The sequence below is a fragment of the Agelaius tricolor genome, unplaced genomic scaffold (assembly GCF_023055355.1).
Source record: "Agelaius tricolor isolate 1412-34295 unplaced genomic scaffold, bAgeTri1.0.p SCAF_10, whole genome shotgun sequence".
Lineage (NCBI taxonomy): Eukaryota > Metazoa > Chordata > Aves > Passeriformes > Icteridae > Agelaius > Agelaius tricolor.
The window spans coordinates 10,925,397-10,940,175 of NW_027269270.1; the positions used below are offsets into that span (position 1 = coordinate 10,925,397).

General features: G+C 38.4%; 1 protein-coding gene across 3 annotated transcripts in view; it reads right to left on the reverse strand.

Moving 5' to 3' along the window:
• PARD3B (par-3 family cell polarity regulator beta) overlaps window positions 1-14,779 on the reverse strand; it is a 392,403-nt gene that overhangs the window by 223,956 nt on the left and 153,668 nt on the right. For all 3 annotated transcript variants that reach the window (XM_071434745.1, XM_071434744.1, XM_071434743.1), the window contains exon 5: window positions 6,788-6,879. In XM_071434745.1, the coding sequence (XP_071290846.1) occupies window positions 6,788-6,879 (92 nt within the window). The remainder of the gene's footprint in view (window positions 1-6,787; window positions 6,880-14,779) is intronic.

Below are 14,779 nucleotides of genomic sequence, written 5' to 3' on the forward strand. Positions count from 1 at the left end.
CTTTTGCAGTAAAAGAGAACACAAGTCTGGCCCATCAAATCAGTATAAAAGATCTGGAGGAAAATCCCTAGCTGGGGATGAGAGGCTGGGAGCATCAGTAGGCTGAGTATCTCCTGCTTGCTCTTCAAGGAACAGGCAGAACTCCTACCTCAGGAAATCTTGAAGAACCCACTCTCTGTGGAATGCATACAAATACGTTCTTACAGGAGTCAAAAAGACCAAACTTTTAAAAAGCCTTTATGTCAGCGAAATTCCTCTGAAGTGCCAAGTTCACCGCAGCCAGAAACACAGCACTCAGGCTTCCTCCAATACATGCTGGCACCTCCCTTCTCCTTGCTGCACTGAAGGTACCTCAGGTCTCACTCAGGGGAGAACACCTGTCCAGCAGGACCTGATCCAAGATGCTATACTATTGATTTTTAACCTGAAGAGGCTGTCATCATTTACTATTTAAATTCTTCTTTGTTTGATATTATTGATTTCTGACAGATTCTTTACCATCTATTACATTTGTCAACAAGGCTTGCCATGGATATTATTGAAAACGCTGATAAGTACTGTTCAGCAAAGAGATAGAGGAAAGTGTACACATGAGTAGTGAGCATGCACAGCACTGGCAACACAGAAAGCAAAATTTAAAAAGAGTGCTGCACATTTAGTGGTCATATAAAGTTGCGAATCAATCTATTCCTCAGATTTGCAGTGTCCTGGCAGTGGAATACTATAGCTCCCTCTCCTGAAACCTGTATCAAGAATTAGCAGTTTGTGATTTACACAATGAGAAAAGATCTATTAGCTGAAAGCTTCTCTGCAGACAACCCAAGAACACTGAAGAACCCAACCCAACACTGAGCACACAGATGTTTTAAAGGGAACCCTCTCCAGAAAGAAATGTTATGCGTTGCTGCAGCAAGACTGAGTTCACTGAGGTGCTTTGACCTTCCCCAGCTACAAAGGCTTGGTAGAATTGCTCTTGAAGAATGCAGTACGCATAGCCTAAAGCAGATTAATTGTTTTGCAACACAGTGAAGACAGTACCTCAGAAAAGCTGCTTACTGCATGGGTTACTGGGCAAAACTTGTCATCATGTGTATGTCACAAGAACCAACTGCTTGAGTAAACACAAAGTATTTACCATTCCAGTGGCACTTTCCTTTGCAATTTTAGTCATATTCAACACTTTCTCAAGCATTTTTAAGAAAAGGTACCGATTAGTAAGGTGCCATATCTCAAAAAAATCTTTTAGTGCAGAATGTCAATATTTCCCTTGCAAACAGAAAAGCACAGCTGGTATTCTGAACATGCTATGTGGTGTTTTTATTGACCACAGCCAAGTAAAAGGCAAATTAAATGTCAGCCAGATGTAGAGAGCTCACAGATGCAGTTATTAAGCTGTATCTCCTTGCTTGTTCTTCACTTGCACCTCCAGTTCCATGCCTCTTCCTCCAATGCTGCCATTCCAGAAGAGAGAGCATTCATCAACAAAAGATGTTGACTTTTGGTAGAGAGCAAAGGCCTACAGGGCGTGTCAAATTCCTACAGGGCATTTTAAAGAGGAAGCATGCACAGATTTATCCAAATAAAGAGTCTGATGACTCTGCCGTGTACTTTTTTTCATATACTAAACCAATACAGGTATTGATGATAATAAAGTATTTGTCCCTATTCATCCAAAGAAGGCTTTCAGAGTATTCAGCTGAACTAAACTTGTCACACTTCTCACCCACCTCCTCCTTTTCCACATATTTCCTTCCCTGTTCTCAACTAGGTGCTCAAACCTTTGCTTAAAATGTCTTGAAAGACCTGAAGAAGGAGCTGGAACTCAATATGTTATGTAGTGTGAACACACTCAAATGATGAAAATCAGAAAAATATCTAAATAGGGCTAGAAAGCACCCTACAAGGAGGAGAAAAAGCAACTCAACGTGCAGGCAAGGGTAAGTTTTCCAGGTACAGTTAAGGAAACTGGTCAATCTTTTGTAAGAGACAGGAACAGAGCAGCTGCTCCATTCTACACAACACTAAACAAACTATCCACAAAGTTCAAATATTTACTATGAAATAATGTCACCATCTTCCAGTTGCATGTTTGAAGAGGAAACAAATCACCTTCTCCTAACTAAAATGCATTAATCTAGTTGTTCCAGACTTTTTCTTTTCCCCAGTAAAATTAGTTAGTTCTCACAAGATTAACTCTGAAGTTTTAGAGAGAAATCAGATAGCTGGCAAGCACTGGAGCTTTGTGTCTTTTTTTCTTTAAATCAAATGGTTCAAATTCTCTTTTGTTAGACTAATGAAAGACACAGTAGGTTAAAAATAGGAAAACACAGAGAAGGAAAAAATGCTTCAGCTACACTTTAATTATGTATCTACAGTGCTTAAACCAAGGAACTGACCCCGACCTCTGCTAAAAAGAAGTGGGAAGACAGCAAAAGCGAACATAATGAAAACACATAATGAATTATCTATGCATAAATTACCCTTTGCGTTCCAACTAATCCACTGCTATTAAGCTAAACATCCACTTCCAAGCAGATTTGTGTTTACTGTTCCTTAACATAGTAATTTTACTGAGAAAAGCAAGCTTTTCAAAACCAGTATTCCCACGTACAGTGTGCTAAGGAATTCAGTGCTTTAAGTTGTGTTACCTGATCATCTATAGAGTATCAAGACCCTGCTCTTACTATGAAAATCTTTCAGAGCTAGTATAGAACATGAAAAAAGGCACAGAGAAATACAAAATTTTATACACTGATGACATTAGCTTGGCTTTCTTTACCCTAAACATCATCTTTACTTGAAAATCAACAACAAAAAAAGCCACGAATTTACAAGAGGATTGCCATTATTTAATCTATTAAAAAACATTCCAATGACCCAATGTTTTAAATCTCTCCTATAGTAAAATTCAACTCTCAAAATGTCAAATCAAAATTTTCAGACTCCCAAGGGATACAGTCCTGAAAAGTTTCCCAGTACTTCTGCAGTGAAATGTTTTAAGAGAATCCAGGCAAAGGGACTTCCCATTAACTTCTAAGAAGAGAAGCCAAAACCCCTCCATACTGACACTCATTTGCTCCATGTGCAATTGATTTCCTCTACTTAAATCAGCAAACTGTCTTTCTTAAAATCAAACAATTTTCCTGCTTGAGTGAGGAATGTAAAACAATCCAAGTCTAGATCTTAAAAGTTCAACTGACTAGGCTTCTTAATCATGAAATATTAATCATGGCACTCTTTCTCTGCTTCCCTCTGAAATACCCATTATTGGCTGCAGTTAAAAAGGGACCCTGACCTCAGACAGGTTGGTGCTCTGATGAGAAGGCTCAGATCATTTTCTCAGGTGACAAGCTGCTATTTTGTTCAAGCATTATAGGCCTTAAAGCTTACCAAACCCAGTGACAGGAAGGAAAGCAGGGAAAGCAGCAGAGCCAGTAGTAGTTTTCTTTCCTCCATAGCCCTTTGTCCATAGCATGGAGTAACTCACAATTATGCTGAAATATTACCTATACTAACATCTCTTGATGTGGCTTATTTAAATGAAGGGTTAATGACCTGGTGGTCCCTCATGGCCCTAAGGACTTTAAAATTCAACAAGAAAAATACCTGAATAAAGCAGAGTTTTGAGTAACACTTTCAGATAGGAGACAAATTAGATATTAAGATGTTTTTTTACTACTTGTGAAAAAAATAGGCTTATTATTTAATATTTTTTTATTAATAAAACCTTCCTTACATTCAATCAAATAAAGATAATTGAGACAGACAGATGGTCTCTAGTGACTCATTATTTCCCTTTATAAACCTTCTACTCCTAATGAAAACACTTTTGGAAAAACAGTTTAAAAAACTTGACTCACAAGAAAAGCCAAACAAAAATCAAATCACTGCTATAAATTTTAAATTCTTTGACTTTTGAAATTCCTGCGAATTTCACAAAGCTATGAACTAACTTTGCTTTACAAAATACTGCGTTCAGAATGTCTCTCATGTTCACTGAAAAAGGGGAATATTTTACAAATACTCCGATATAGTTAACAATTTTGATGAAAAATTCCTCATAGTACCCATCTCAATTCTTGCAGGTAAAACAGTGTTTTTAAAAATCTCCTCAGGACACAGGAACCACAAACAAGGCATATTTTGGTAAAATTACTGTGACTATGTAAAACTGTTCCTCTCTCTCCATCTTGTTTTGATTTTTCTTTGCTTGGTTGGTTTTGGCCAATATTTTTCAGACAATGCAATTTCAATCAAGATTAAGACAATTCACCTCAAAAAAAGAAAATAACTATTACCAATGCAAAAAGGTTCTTGGGAATACCCTTTCCCAAGAAAGCTTTCCCTTTCCCAGCTTTCCCTCTTCTCCCTATCTGTTCAACACTTACTTGATTGATACTCTGGCATCAATCAAGTGGGTCCCAATCTATATTCTTTATCACTCTTCCTTCCACGTTCCTATGTCAAGACAGTTTGCAGAATTCAGCAAAAACTCTAAGAGATCTACATGAACCTAAGCTTATTCTTGTCTGGTTTGTGACAGAGAAGACCTGGCCACTTCAGAAATGTGTAAAGTATCACAAGGGGTTTTGTCATTGTCAGTGTTTCCAAAGGCCACCAAATTATGAAGCAAACAAGTATCATAACCTCCTTCTGAAGAATCCCAAATGCAAGCAATGAATTGTTTAACTCGAATAACAATAATATGCTCTCAGAAAATTCCTAAGAGGACATAGATAGCCTAAAACACCCTAGTAAAGGCATAAGGAAAAGAGTAAATATGAACAGAGTGTGCACAGAGCTTGATTAATCCCCATTACAAATTAACGGATCAAGAGACAAATGAGTGCATATATTTGGTGATGCATAATAATTACCTCAGGTGAAACAAGCCGTAGAAGTCTTTAGCAACATTCCACGAACAGAAAATATGCATTAGTGACTGAACTAAGTTCTATACCTGCATGATGAACACTAATCAGCAGGCGTGTAACTTAGAGGCCCAGCAGGTGCAGGGAAAGCTGGAAAAGCACTCCAGTTCTTTTTCATTATGAGACCATTCTAAAAATATGCATCAGTATCGGCAGGCAGGAGAAGGAATTACAAAATGGCATAGGAACTAGGTGACAAGGAGGCCTTCAAGAGGGAGAAGAAACCCCAGAGAAATTGATTTGAAAAACATAACTGTACCAAGATGATAAAATTGCCCATGAAACTACAGAAATTATGACTCAAAGAACAAGAAAAACTGAGAAATTAATTCCCTTAAAAGGAAAAGACAAATTTTTATTTGCCTCAAAATGCTGTGAAAGGTGATCCTCCTCCACAAATCCTGGCATGGCCCAGACCACCAGCAATGTTCAAGTCCCTGCTCTTGCTAACTTCCCCACAGGCATGGGGTACATATTCATGCCTCTTTCACAGACCCCATGTAGGTAAAAAGAGAATATTAAAGGCTTGGTTTTTTTCTCAGATGTTTGCAAGGATAAATGCTCTAAGATTAAGGCAAGCAGATACTGTTTATTTCATGAGTTTTATCTTATACTGTTTTGACAAACAACTATAAGCTGCAGAATTATAGCAAATGACTATCTGCCATCATTAAAATTGAAACAGATTAATTTTTCACATTTTAGCTGTCACATAGAGGTTTGTCATGTAACACTTCTTAATTTAATTATACAATATGCTATATATATCTCAAGAGTTCTGCAACAAACATAAGATAATGGACAAAGTACTGAATTCCTCTACCTACTCAGAAAGGTGACTTCAGCACAACCTGAATCACCAGGCAAAACTGAAATTTAAGCTTATGATGAGATAGAAAACCAGCAGCATGAAAACACTCCAACACTACCAAGGATCTGACCAACTTGAAACTACGGCACCCTGGGTTGATAATTTGGTGTATCAAATGCTATCTACAAAACCATTATTTTTTCAATTTAATTTCAGCCATTTTGAATTTTTCCTTTGATTTCAAGAGCAATAAACATCGTTACTCATTACTGAACCTCTTGAGAACACCTAATTTCCTCTCCTCCAGTTTCCACTATGCAGCTCTCAAGTTTTATTCCACTGGTTTCCAATGGAGATTATATATTTATCTAAGCGTTGTTCAAAATTTAGACTGGTTAAAATAAAAGTTATTTCCTAAAATGTCAACGGGACCATGACCACATTCAGATACAACAGCACAGGCCATCTCTAGTTTGTTATAACTGCAGAGAAGAAAAGGATTTATTCCACCTGGCTTCTTTAGTGAAGGAATACACAGGGAAATATTGCAAATATTAGCAATGGTTTACACTGTGTATAAACACAGATACAAAATCTACTACAGGATATAGCAAAGTAATAACCTTACCACTCAATACTGGAGGTGACACTTAAAACAAAGGAGACAATTTCAGGATTATATGGTTCAGTTAAATAGTTATTTATTGAGATATATGATTACAAACATCCTCTATCTTAAGACATGAAACACTTGCAGGACCAAATAGAAACCAAAACCCAGATTTCCCCCTTACCCTTATAATACAAACAGCACAAAAATCATTCCTATTCATCAACAAGGCTAAGAAATTGCCATGCTCAAAAATGTGCTCTGGTATGTGAATCAAATGCAATTTTAGGGTGGGAAAGGCAAGAGGAGGAGGAGATCATGGTGATAAGAAGCACAGTGCAGAACCAGAGGTGCAGCTGGAATGAGAAGTCAGTCTTGTATCGCATAAATTGACAAACCACACTTGAGCCAGCACCAAACAGAAGATGTTCCTACCTGCTAGGGAGCCGGGCCCTCTGAGCCAACAGCAGTTCTGTGGGTCCAGTGAGGTTCATCTCCCCATCCTGAAAAGATGCCTGGGAAGCACCCTGTTGAGAGATTTCAAAGGGCATACTGAAACTATGTACATAATAATGCATATAGAACAATGCTGTGTTTGTGTTTTAAAATCTGAAGAGAAAGCCAATCTTAAAATTACATCATCTCACTGACAGTGAGGACTAAAAGACCCATTCTGGATGGATTACCTGTGACAGCATTTGGAGAAACAGGAAGGTATCTGAAATCCTGCTCCTTGTGCCAGTCCCACCACCCTTCCACTGGAGAAGCTTAATGTTGTAAAGCTGTACTGCTTTACCTTCTTCTCTGCCTATCTAACCTGAAGGTCATTCTCTCCCTCTCTGACACCTCCTTTCTCCCAAGAAATGACACAGACCTTGTGTAAACCCAATAGCTTTTTCTTTTGTACTCTATCCCTTGGCAGTGTTTATCCGGCAAAGACATATTTTCAGAGTAGCTTCCCAGAAAAAGAAATTATGCAGCCATTTGGACAATCAGACACAAAAATCCAGTGCACACAGAGTCCAGACACCAATGCTAAAGCTCCTGAAAACTATTATTTAACTTTCTTTTTGTGATCCTTGCACTCAATGTTTGCATTTTTTTTCATACTGGGAGAGGGAAATAGTTACCAATGAGATAAGACCACTGTCAGCAGGTGATGTATTAGCTTTAACATACTGTACTTCATGCCAACCCTTATGGCAATAACGTAAACAGAGCAAAATCTGTAACAAAGACCTTTTTTGGAGAGGTCACCTCTGTCAACTGTGCAACAGGAATAGAGCTGGAAGACATAAATCTTCAGCTGTCAACACACGAAGAGAATTCAATTCAGAGCCTGATCCTAACTAGATAAAGGCTAAAGTTAATCATTATTTTTCTGTTGTTGCAGTGGTACAGTTTTCCAGTGTATACACTTGCCATATTAAGTTGTCTCAAGGCAAAAGGTAGCAATGCTATAAATTAATTTCAAAGAACAAAGCCAACTAGATAGGCAGTTTAATTTTCAATAAAAGTTCTGCACCAGTTATTAGAAGTTTCAGCTTCTCTCAAAATATGAGGTTCTAAAGGTTTGGTGTTTCCAGTCCCTCAAAGATTTGTAGAACTTATTTTTAGTTTCTAAGTATCAAGAGAGTTGGGGAAGTGTCGGTTGCCTTGTGCTTCAAAATCATGAGCAGCATTGTAAGCAAACCCTTGAGATATAAACCAAGCTGGAGACCCTTTTTGGTTTGCATGGTGCTTCTGAACCCAGAATACCGGTAGTGATGCTCCTTGTGTGTTAATTAGAGCAGAAGCCAATGGACTCGGCTTCAACTGCAAGACCAATATAGTTCACTCAAAGTCAACTTCTGCCACTAATAAAGAACCACTTAGAAAGGCTGCGTATTGAGAATGTGCCATCTCTTCCAATCACTTTCCACAGTGGAATCACAGGTCAAGGAACAATTGTTGTTATATGAAGTATATTCCATACTAATCTCATAAATCAAGAGTTCGACCTCAAGCAGTGCATTACCAACAGAAATCAGACACACAGCCTTCCTATGTTACAACTCCATCTTGACAAAAGCTTTAAAAAAATCTTGGTAGCAGCAGATGTTGGAAGCAGACAAACCCTTAAAAATAATGCTCGCAACAAAGCTAACCTCTGTTAGCCTGCCACTGAAAACACTGGTGCTACAAAGGCTCTTCTTTATGGAAAGTTAAATATAGTCACACCATGAGCAGATTCAGGGTTGTGATTAACTAGACCCTTTTCTCCCAGACACTGGCTGCAACACAGTACATGGCACAGAACATGCTACTCAAGCCTCAGAACTGTTTTGCCATCTGAAGCCTCCCTTGCAGTCTACACAAGCAACATAAGCTATGCTACTTCTCTGTTTCTAGGCTTTTGGTTACTGGTGTTTTTGCTGTGCTGAGATTATATCTGTGCTTGTTCCCTATCTCCCCTTTCTTGGGTAACAGATTTCCCAGCAATGATAAACACAGAGGTTCATAACATAATCTTGTATCTTGTTTCTGTTGACTGATTCACAGATTTTTTGATCAGAAAGAAAAAAATTTTAATCAACAAGTATAATCTCACACTTCAATTTGCTGTGTGGCACAGCACAACATTGCTAAGAGCACAGTTAGACTCCAAGATAAGCAAGAGGTCCTTACAGAAAGATGGCAACAAACAGCTTTCTTTTCTGCTAAAGGCCAGACCTGCAGAAAGTATCTTGAAGTTTGATAAGAGGATTGTTATCAATACTAGAGGTATCAGACCTTTGGAAGAGATCTTGAAAAATAGATTTATAAACATGCCTCATATGTTTCAAGGCATGATTGTTCCAGTGCCAGAAAATAATGGGGTAACCTTGTGAGGCACCTAACAGTCATATACTACCACATTTTAATCTTTCCACAAGATAAACCTTCAGTGAGGAATTACAGGATGAAATTTGGAGTCCATAACACTCACAGCTTGCATTTTTTTTATTTATGGGGTTTTTTTGGGTTGGTGTGTTTGTTTATTGTGGTGTGGAGGCTTTGCTTGTTTAAACTTAAGGGTAAAAGCTTCTAAAGAAAATTATCCTCTCCTAACTGGAGAGAAGTATGCTGAAGGATTTCAGAAAAAGCTCAGTGTCAGAGGCCCCATCCTGCACACCACTGCCTGTTTAGATTTGCAGTAGTATAGTGCTCCCACATATCACAGATTATCACATGCTCAAGTCAATAAACACAAAGCCAGATATATTTGAAGGCTTAACTGATCAAGGAAACATGAATCATAACACTGACATTCTAAGTGAGCTCTCTGAGAATGACATTAGAGCTCCAGTCACGTAACAATCACTATAAATGGACAAATTCCTTTCATACTTGAGCATTACATTAGAAGCACAGTAAATTTAAACAGATCATCTCCTGACAAACAAGCAGAATAACAGCAAACCAACAATGCACAATTAAAGACACTGTCAAAAGACAATGATCCAATACACACAAAAATGCTCAATCTCTTGTTCAATGTTAAAAGACTGATTGTCAGTTTCTCAATAGTAGCAGGATTAAGGACTGACTAACAAACCTTGACTCAAATTCAGCTGACATTGTAACAGATTTACAGTGACAGAATTACAGCATTCACTTAGGACACAGGAATAAAATGCAAAATGGTGTGGTAAAAACAAAAGCCAAGGAAGCATATGCATCTAAGAACAGTCTAAGTTTTTAAATTTATTTACATAGGGATAATTTGAATTAAGCAATTCTTCTTAGTGCTACTAAAAGCACGTTCTTCAAATTAGGTGTAAGTAGAAGAGACTGATTCTATTAGATAGCCCTCTGCAAACAACTGTAACCCAAATGCCAGGAAGAGTCTTGTATTCATTATGTGACAGCTCTCAAGTTAGGTAAACAGGTACATGAGGCAGCAGGAGTGACAGAGTACGTACCAGTAGTGACATTTTCTACTTTGTGAACATCCACTCTTCTCAATTCAACAGTCAGCATGGGCATATGTTAGCCTCAGCAATAAACATGATGAGTCAGTTATAGTCTTATTGAGCTTAGGGAGTATGACCAAGTCTACAGTCTTTTTCTTTAATTTTTGAAAAGGCTTGTTTCATAAAACCCACAAAATATTGGAGGAGAAAAGCAATAGTGGCACTTTTGGACAGAGACATCAAAGTATCCATTTTTTTGCTAGAAAAAGAGAGACAGAATTGACTGAAAATGGTCAAACCAATCATTTGTATTTAAAAGGATGCAGCCCTGAGCAACCAACACAGCAGTAGCTGCCTCAACATCCAGGGTGCCCTCCAGTCCCACAGCTCTTTTTCTTCATTATCATAGCAACCCAAAAAATTTGGATTTTGGTATCTCAAAAAAAAAAACCTGTACTAATTTGTTACCATTTGTTACCTAAACTCTGGCTAGAGTGTAGTTTTGAGTTCCATTTTAACTAAAACTAAATCTTTTGTTGAGGTTCTTCTGCAGCTGAAGTTTATTCATTCACTCAAGAACAGACTATACCACCTAGCTCAGCAAGACAACTTCAGAAATATTCACAGGTCACCAGTGGCTATAGAAAGACCCCTAAATCACCTCAAGTCTGTCTGGCAGGCTCAGAACACAATTCATTCTTAAGACAAGTAAGTTTTTGGGTAGCATAAAATTGCCAACACATCATTTTTAGGAAAGCTGTGTAGCAAAAACCAGCCTATCATTGGAAAAAGCTTATTATACAACAGCCAACATGAGAAAAATCCCAAAATAGATACATTTAGAGAAAGAGGACTCTAAATAAAGAACTGGAGAAAATACTGATTGCAGGATACTCTTAAGAGTATAAAATGGTCATCAAACACTAGCAATAAACTTGAAGGAAATAAGTAAGATCTATTAATAGAAGAAATAAACACATCTACTCAAATTAGGACTCAAACAGTCTGGTATACCCAAGGGAAAGTATCTTTATCTGAGACTTTCTTCTAATGACAAAGTTAAAAGTGAAAATGTATGCCTGAAGTTCCAGTTTCCAGTACTATATTCCCTGAGGGCCTCAGCTCTTTAAAACAAAGAAAAAGTATCCAAATCAAAGAGCAGAAGGTCATGGAGCAGAGTGGCAGGCTGCAGAGCTCCCTCTCCCTGCTTGGCCAACAGCAAACCTTCTTCCAAGAAGGTTCGGTAAGAGTTCAGATCTCACCAACATAAACAGTGAGATGCAAGGAAACCTGGGGGTGAAAGGGATGCTTAGTTTACAAATGCAGGAAATGTCTCATCTACTGCTCTCACAACAGACAATTTTAATTACTGCATTTAAAAATTGAACATTTTTAGCAACACTTTCAGGATCATGTGAGCATTTTTGACAGTCAGAATGAGTTTTAAAAGCCATAGCACTATACTTAGCTTTAAAAATCAACACTTTCATAAATATTCCCAAACCAATTAGCCTGTGTTATAAAGTCGTTTACCTAGAACAACAAATGCAATATCTGACATTGCACAGAGAAGACCACATAACTCATGGAACACATACAGAAAGGCCCTTTGTTGTTCTGCAATAATATAACCAAGCACAGGTTAAAATACGATAACCCCGTCTGAACCAAAGTTAGACATTTCTTGCTGTAATGCCCAGCAGGAGCACTCTATGCTGTTTTCAAGTTCTGCCCAACTGTACATAGCTTTTTAGGTCAAAAAGGCTTCTCTGTGGCTCACTTGGTCTGTTGAGACAAAATGTAAGTTGTGTGTTCCTGAAATGGCTAAGAAACTTTGTTCAACCACAATAACCACTGCCCTTCATTCTGATACTCTTCAGCCTCAGTTTGCAAAACGAAGAATGCATCACACCACAAGCTTTCAAAATATTCCAGACTGAAAATCAGTATCAGTATCTCCTCCTCCCTTTAGCCTTAAATTCACAACTGGCCTAATTGAAAATATGGCACTAAAACCCTTCATAGAGAAAACATTTGTTTTATCTTTACAGAGTCAGATTATCCCTAGGCCAGGGAACAATCTGGCAAGGGAAATACATAACAAGCTTCCACTAAGTAGAAACCTGTACTATAACTGTAGCAGTAACACCTCTGTGTAGGAAAACACTTTTGTAACTGAGGAATCTTGGTTTGGACTGGGACAGAATTAATCTTCTTCCTAGTACCTGGCAGAGTACTATGTCTGGGATTTAGTAAGAGAATGATGTTGATAAACTACTGATATTTTGGTTGTTACTGAATAGCACTAGCCCTAAGTCAAGGACTTTTCAGTTTCCCATGCTCTGTCAGAGAGGGGGTGCACCAGAAGCCATAAGGGAGCACAGCTGGGACAGCTGAAGGGTTATTCCACAGCCTAGAACATTGTGGCCAGGACATAAACTGGGGGGAGCTGGCTGGGAGAGGCCAGTCACTACTCAGTGATCAAGCTGAACATCAGTCAGGAGGTGGTGAGTGATTGTGTTGGGCATCACTTGTGGTTTTGGGTGTTGTTCACTCATTCAAGGATTAGATATGAAGTTGGTGTCAACATCTGCGTGTCATTTCCTTGACTAATCTTTCATTATCAAGATAATAACAGACTAACTTCCAATCTTCCAGTCCACACATCTTTACATAAAACCCAAAACTGCTTCCTAAAATATATGCAAGAATGGTTTAGTATTGCAAAGGCATGCATAACAATACCTTAAAAAATTCCAGATTAATTTTTTAATTTAACATAGCTTTCCTCTTTTTCCTCCTAAATAAGCATAATAAAATAAAATTCACACTGAATTGCTAAAATCAATACATCAAGGGTGGAAACCAATGCAAAGGAGGCTAACAAAATGCTGCTAAACTGAAGGAAAAGTATTAATGTTTGTTACTGTGTATTTCTTATTTTTCCAGTGGTCTGCTTGATTGAAATCACTGTGCCATAGAACGTGGGAAGTATTTCTAAACAGCTTACAATACTTCCATTTCACTTACTGATTAAACTACATCATCCTCTCAACTATTCAGAATGAAATTAATTTGAAATGGATAATTGATGCAATTGTGCCGTATCTACAAATGCAATTAATCACTTGCTAAAGATGATTTTTAGGCAGCCAACTATTATGAAAATAAGAATCACACAGCCTCTTTCAATCTTGTCAATTGAAACGTATTCAACTGGACTGGTTAAAGATATTTTTCAACATAAGAATAGCTGTATGTCTTCAGATATTTTTAATAACATCCAAGTGGATTCATGTTTAATTAGCAGAGCACAAAGAAAAGCCATAATATAGTACGGCTTTTAGCAATTACATGACAGTTTCAGGAACCACAACAGCAATATTTTTCCCCTCAACTACCAGTGGATTTCTTGAATATTGTGGTGAGTTGTGATCTTGGCATTTAAAAGGCTATTTTAAACCAAGGCCATAAATGGACACTCTCCTGAGAATCAGCCTGGAGTAAGAAATTATTCCCCCAAATTGTTTGTAACAACTCTCTGCTGAGGGTCATCATTACAGCTGGACTGCACTGGTGGATTGCACACTGCTCAGGGCAAACACTGAGCTGCCTGAAATCCCAGTCCCCAGCATGTCCACGTACTCTCTCTGAGCTGGCACTGAAGCAGATTCAGAGCACCTGTATCATATGTGTAGTCCAAGGGACTGCCCAGTATCTTTAGGAACTGTGGGACAGGAACATCATGCACACACAGACACACATTTTCAAAGTTATTGCTTCTGCTTTAGCTCAGTGGTCCACAACTTCAGTCAGAATAACATGAGGGTAAATTCTCAGTGGCACACAGGATGTGCTGAGCCATGCCACCAGGGAAGGGTACCCAGCTCCTGGGCTAAGCATGGAAGGTAACCGCCTCTACCCTCCTAATTATTACTGGCCCCAAGCCAGCAGACACCTTGGAGTCCCTGCCTTCTACATTGGGAGGATACTCTTAGTATCAAACATAGCTCCCAGGGAGCACCAGAATCAGCAGGAACCAGCACCAAGGGAGCCTCAGTTCTTCAGGGACACAAGCTACACCAGCCAGGCTCCCTCCACTGCACTCCCACTGAGCTCTTCTGGACACGTTCAACTTCTGTATGTAAAACACACCTTGCCAACATCAACCTTCAAAATGCTCTCCCTGATCCTTCCTGCTATACCTACTCCCAATCTGTTTCATGATAATCATTCAAAAATCTAGTTGAGAACCACTGTCTGCATGGAAAAAGCAATGCTCTGTTTCCTAAAGTCCTACATAAACAGTAAATTTTTCATTATTAAGAGAACCAAGGATTAATTTAGGCCTGGGGATCAAAATTGTTACACATGATTTTGGCATGAGAACTCCAAGAATCTTCATATGAAAAACTTCTCTATCACTGAGAAAAAAATTTTGTTAGTTGTAACAGTACTAGAGAGTACACATCTTCCTTGCATGGGTGAAGGG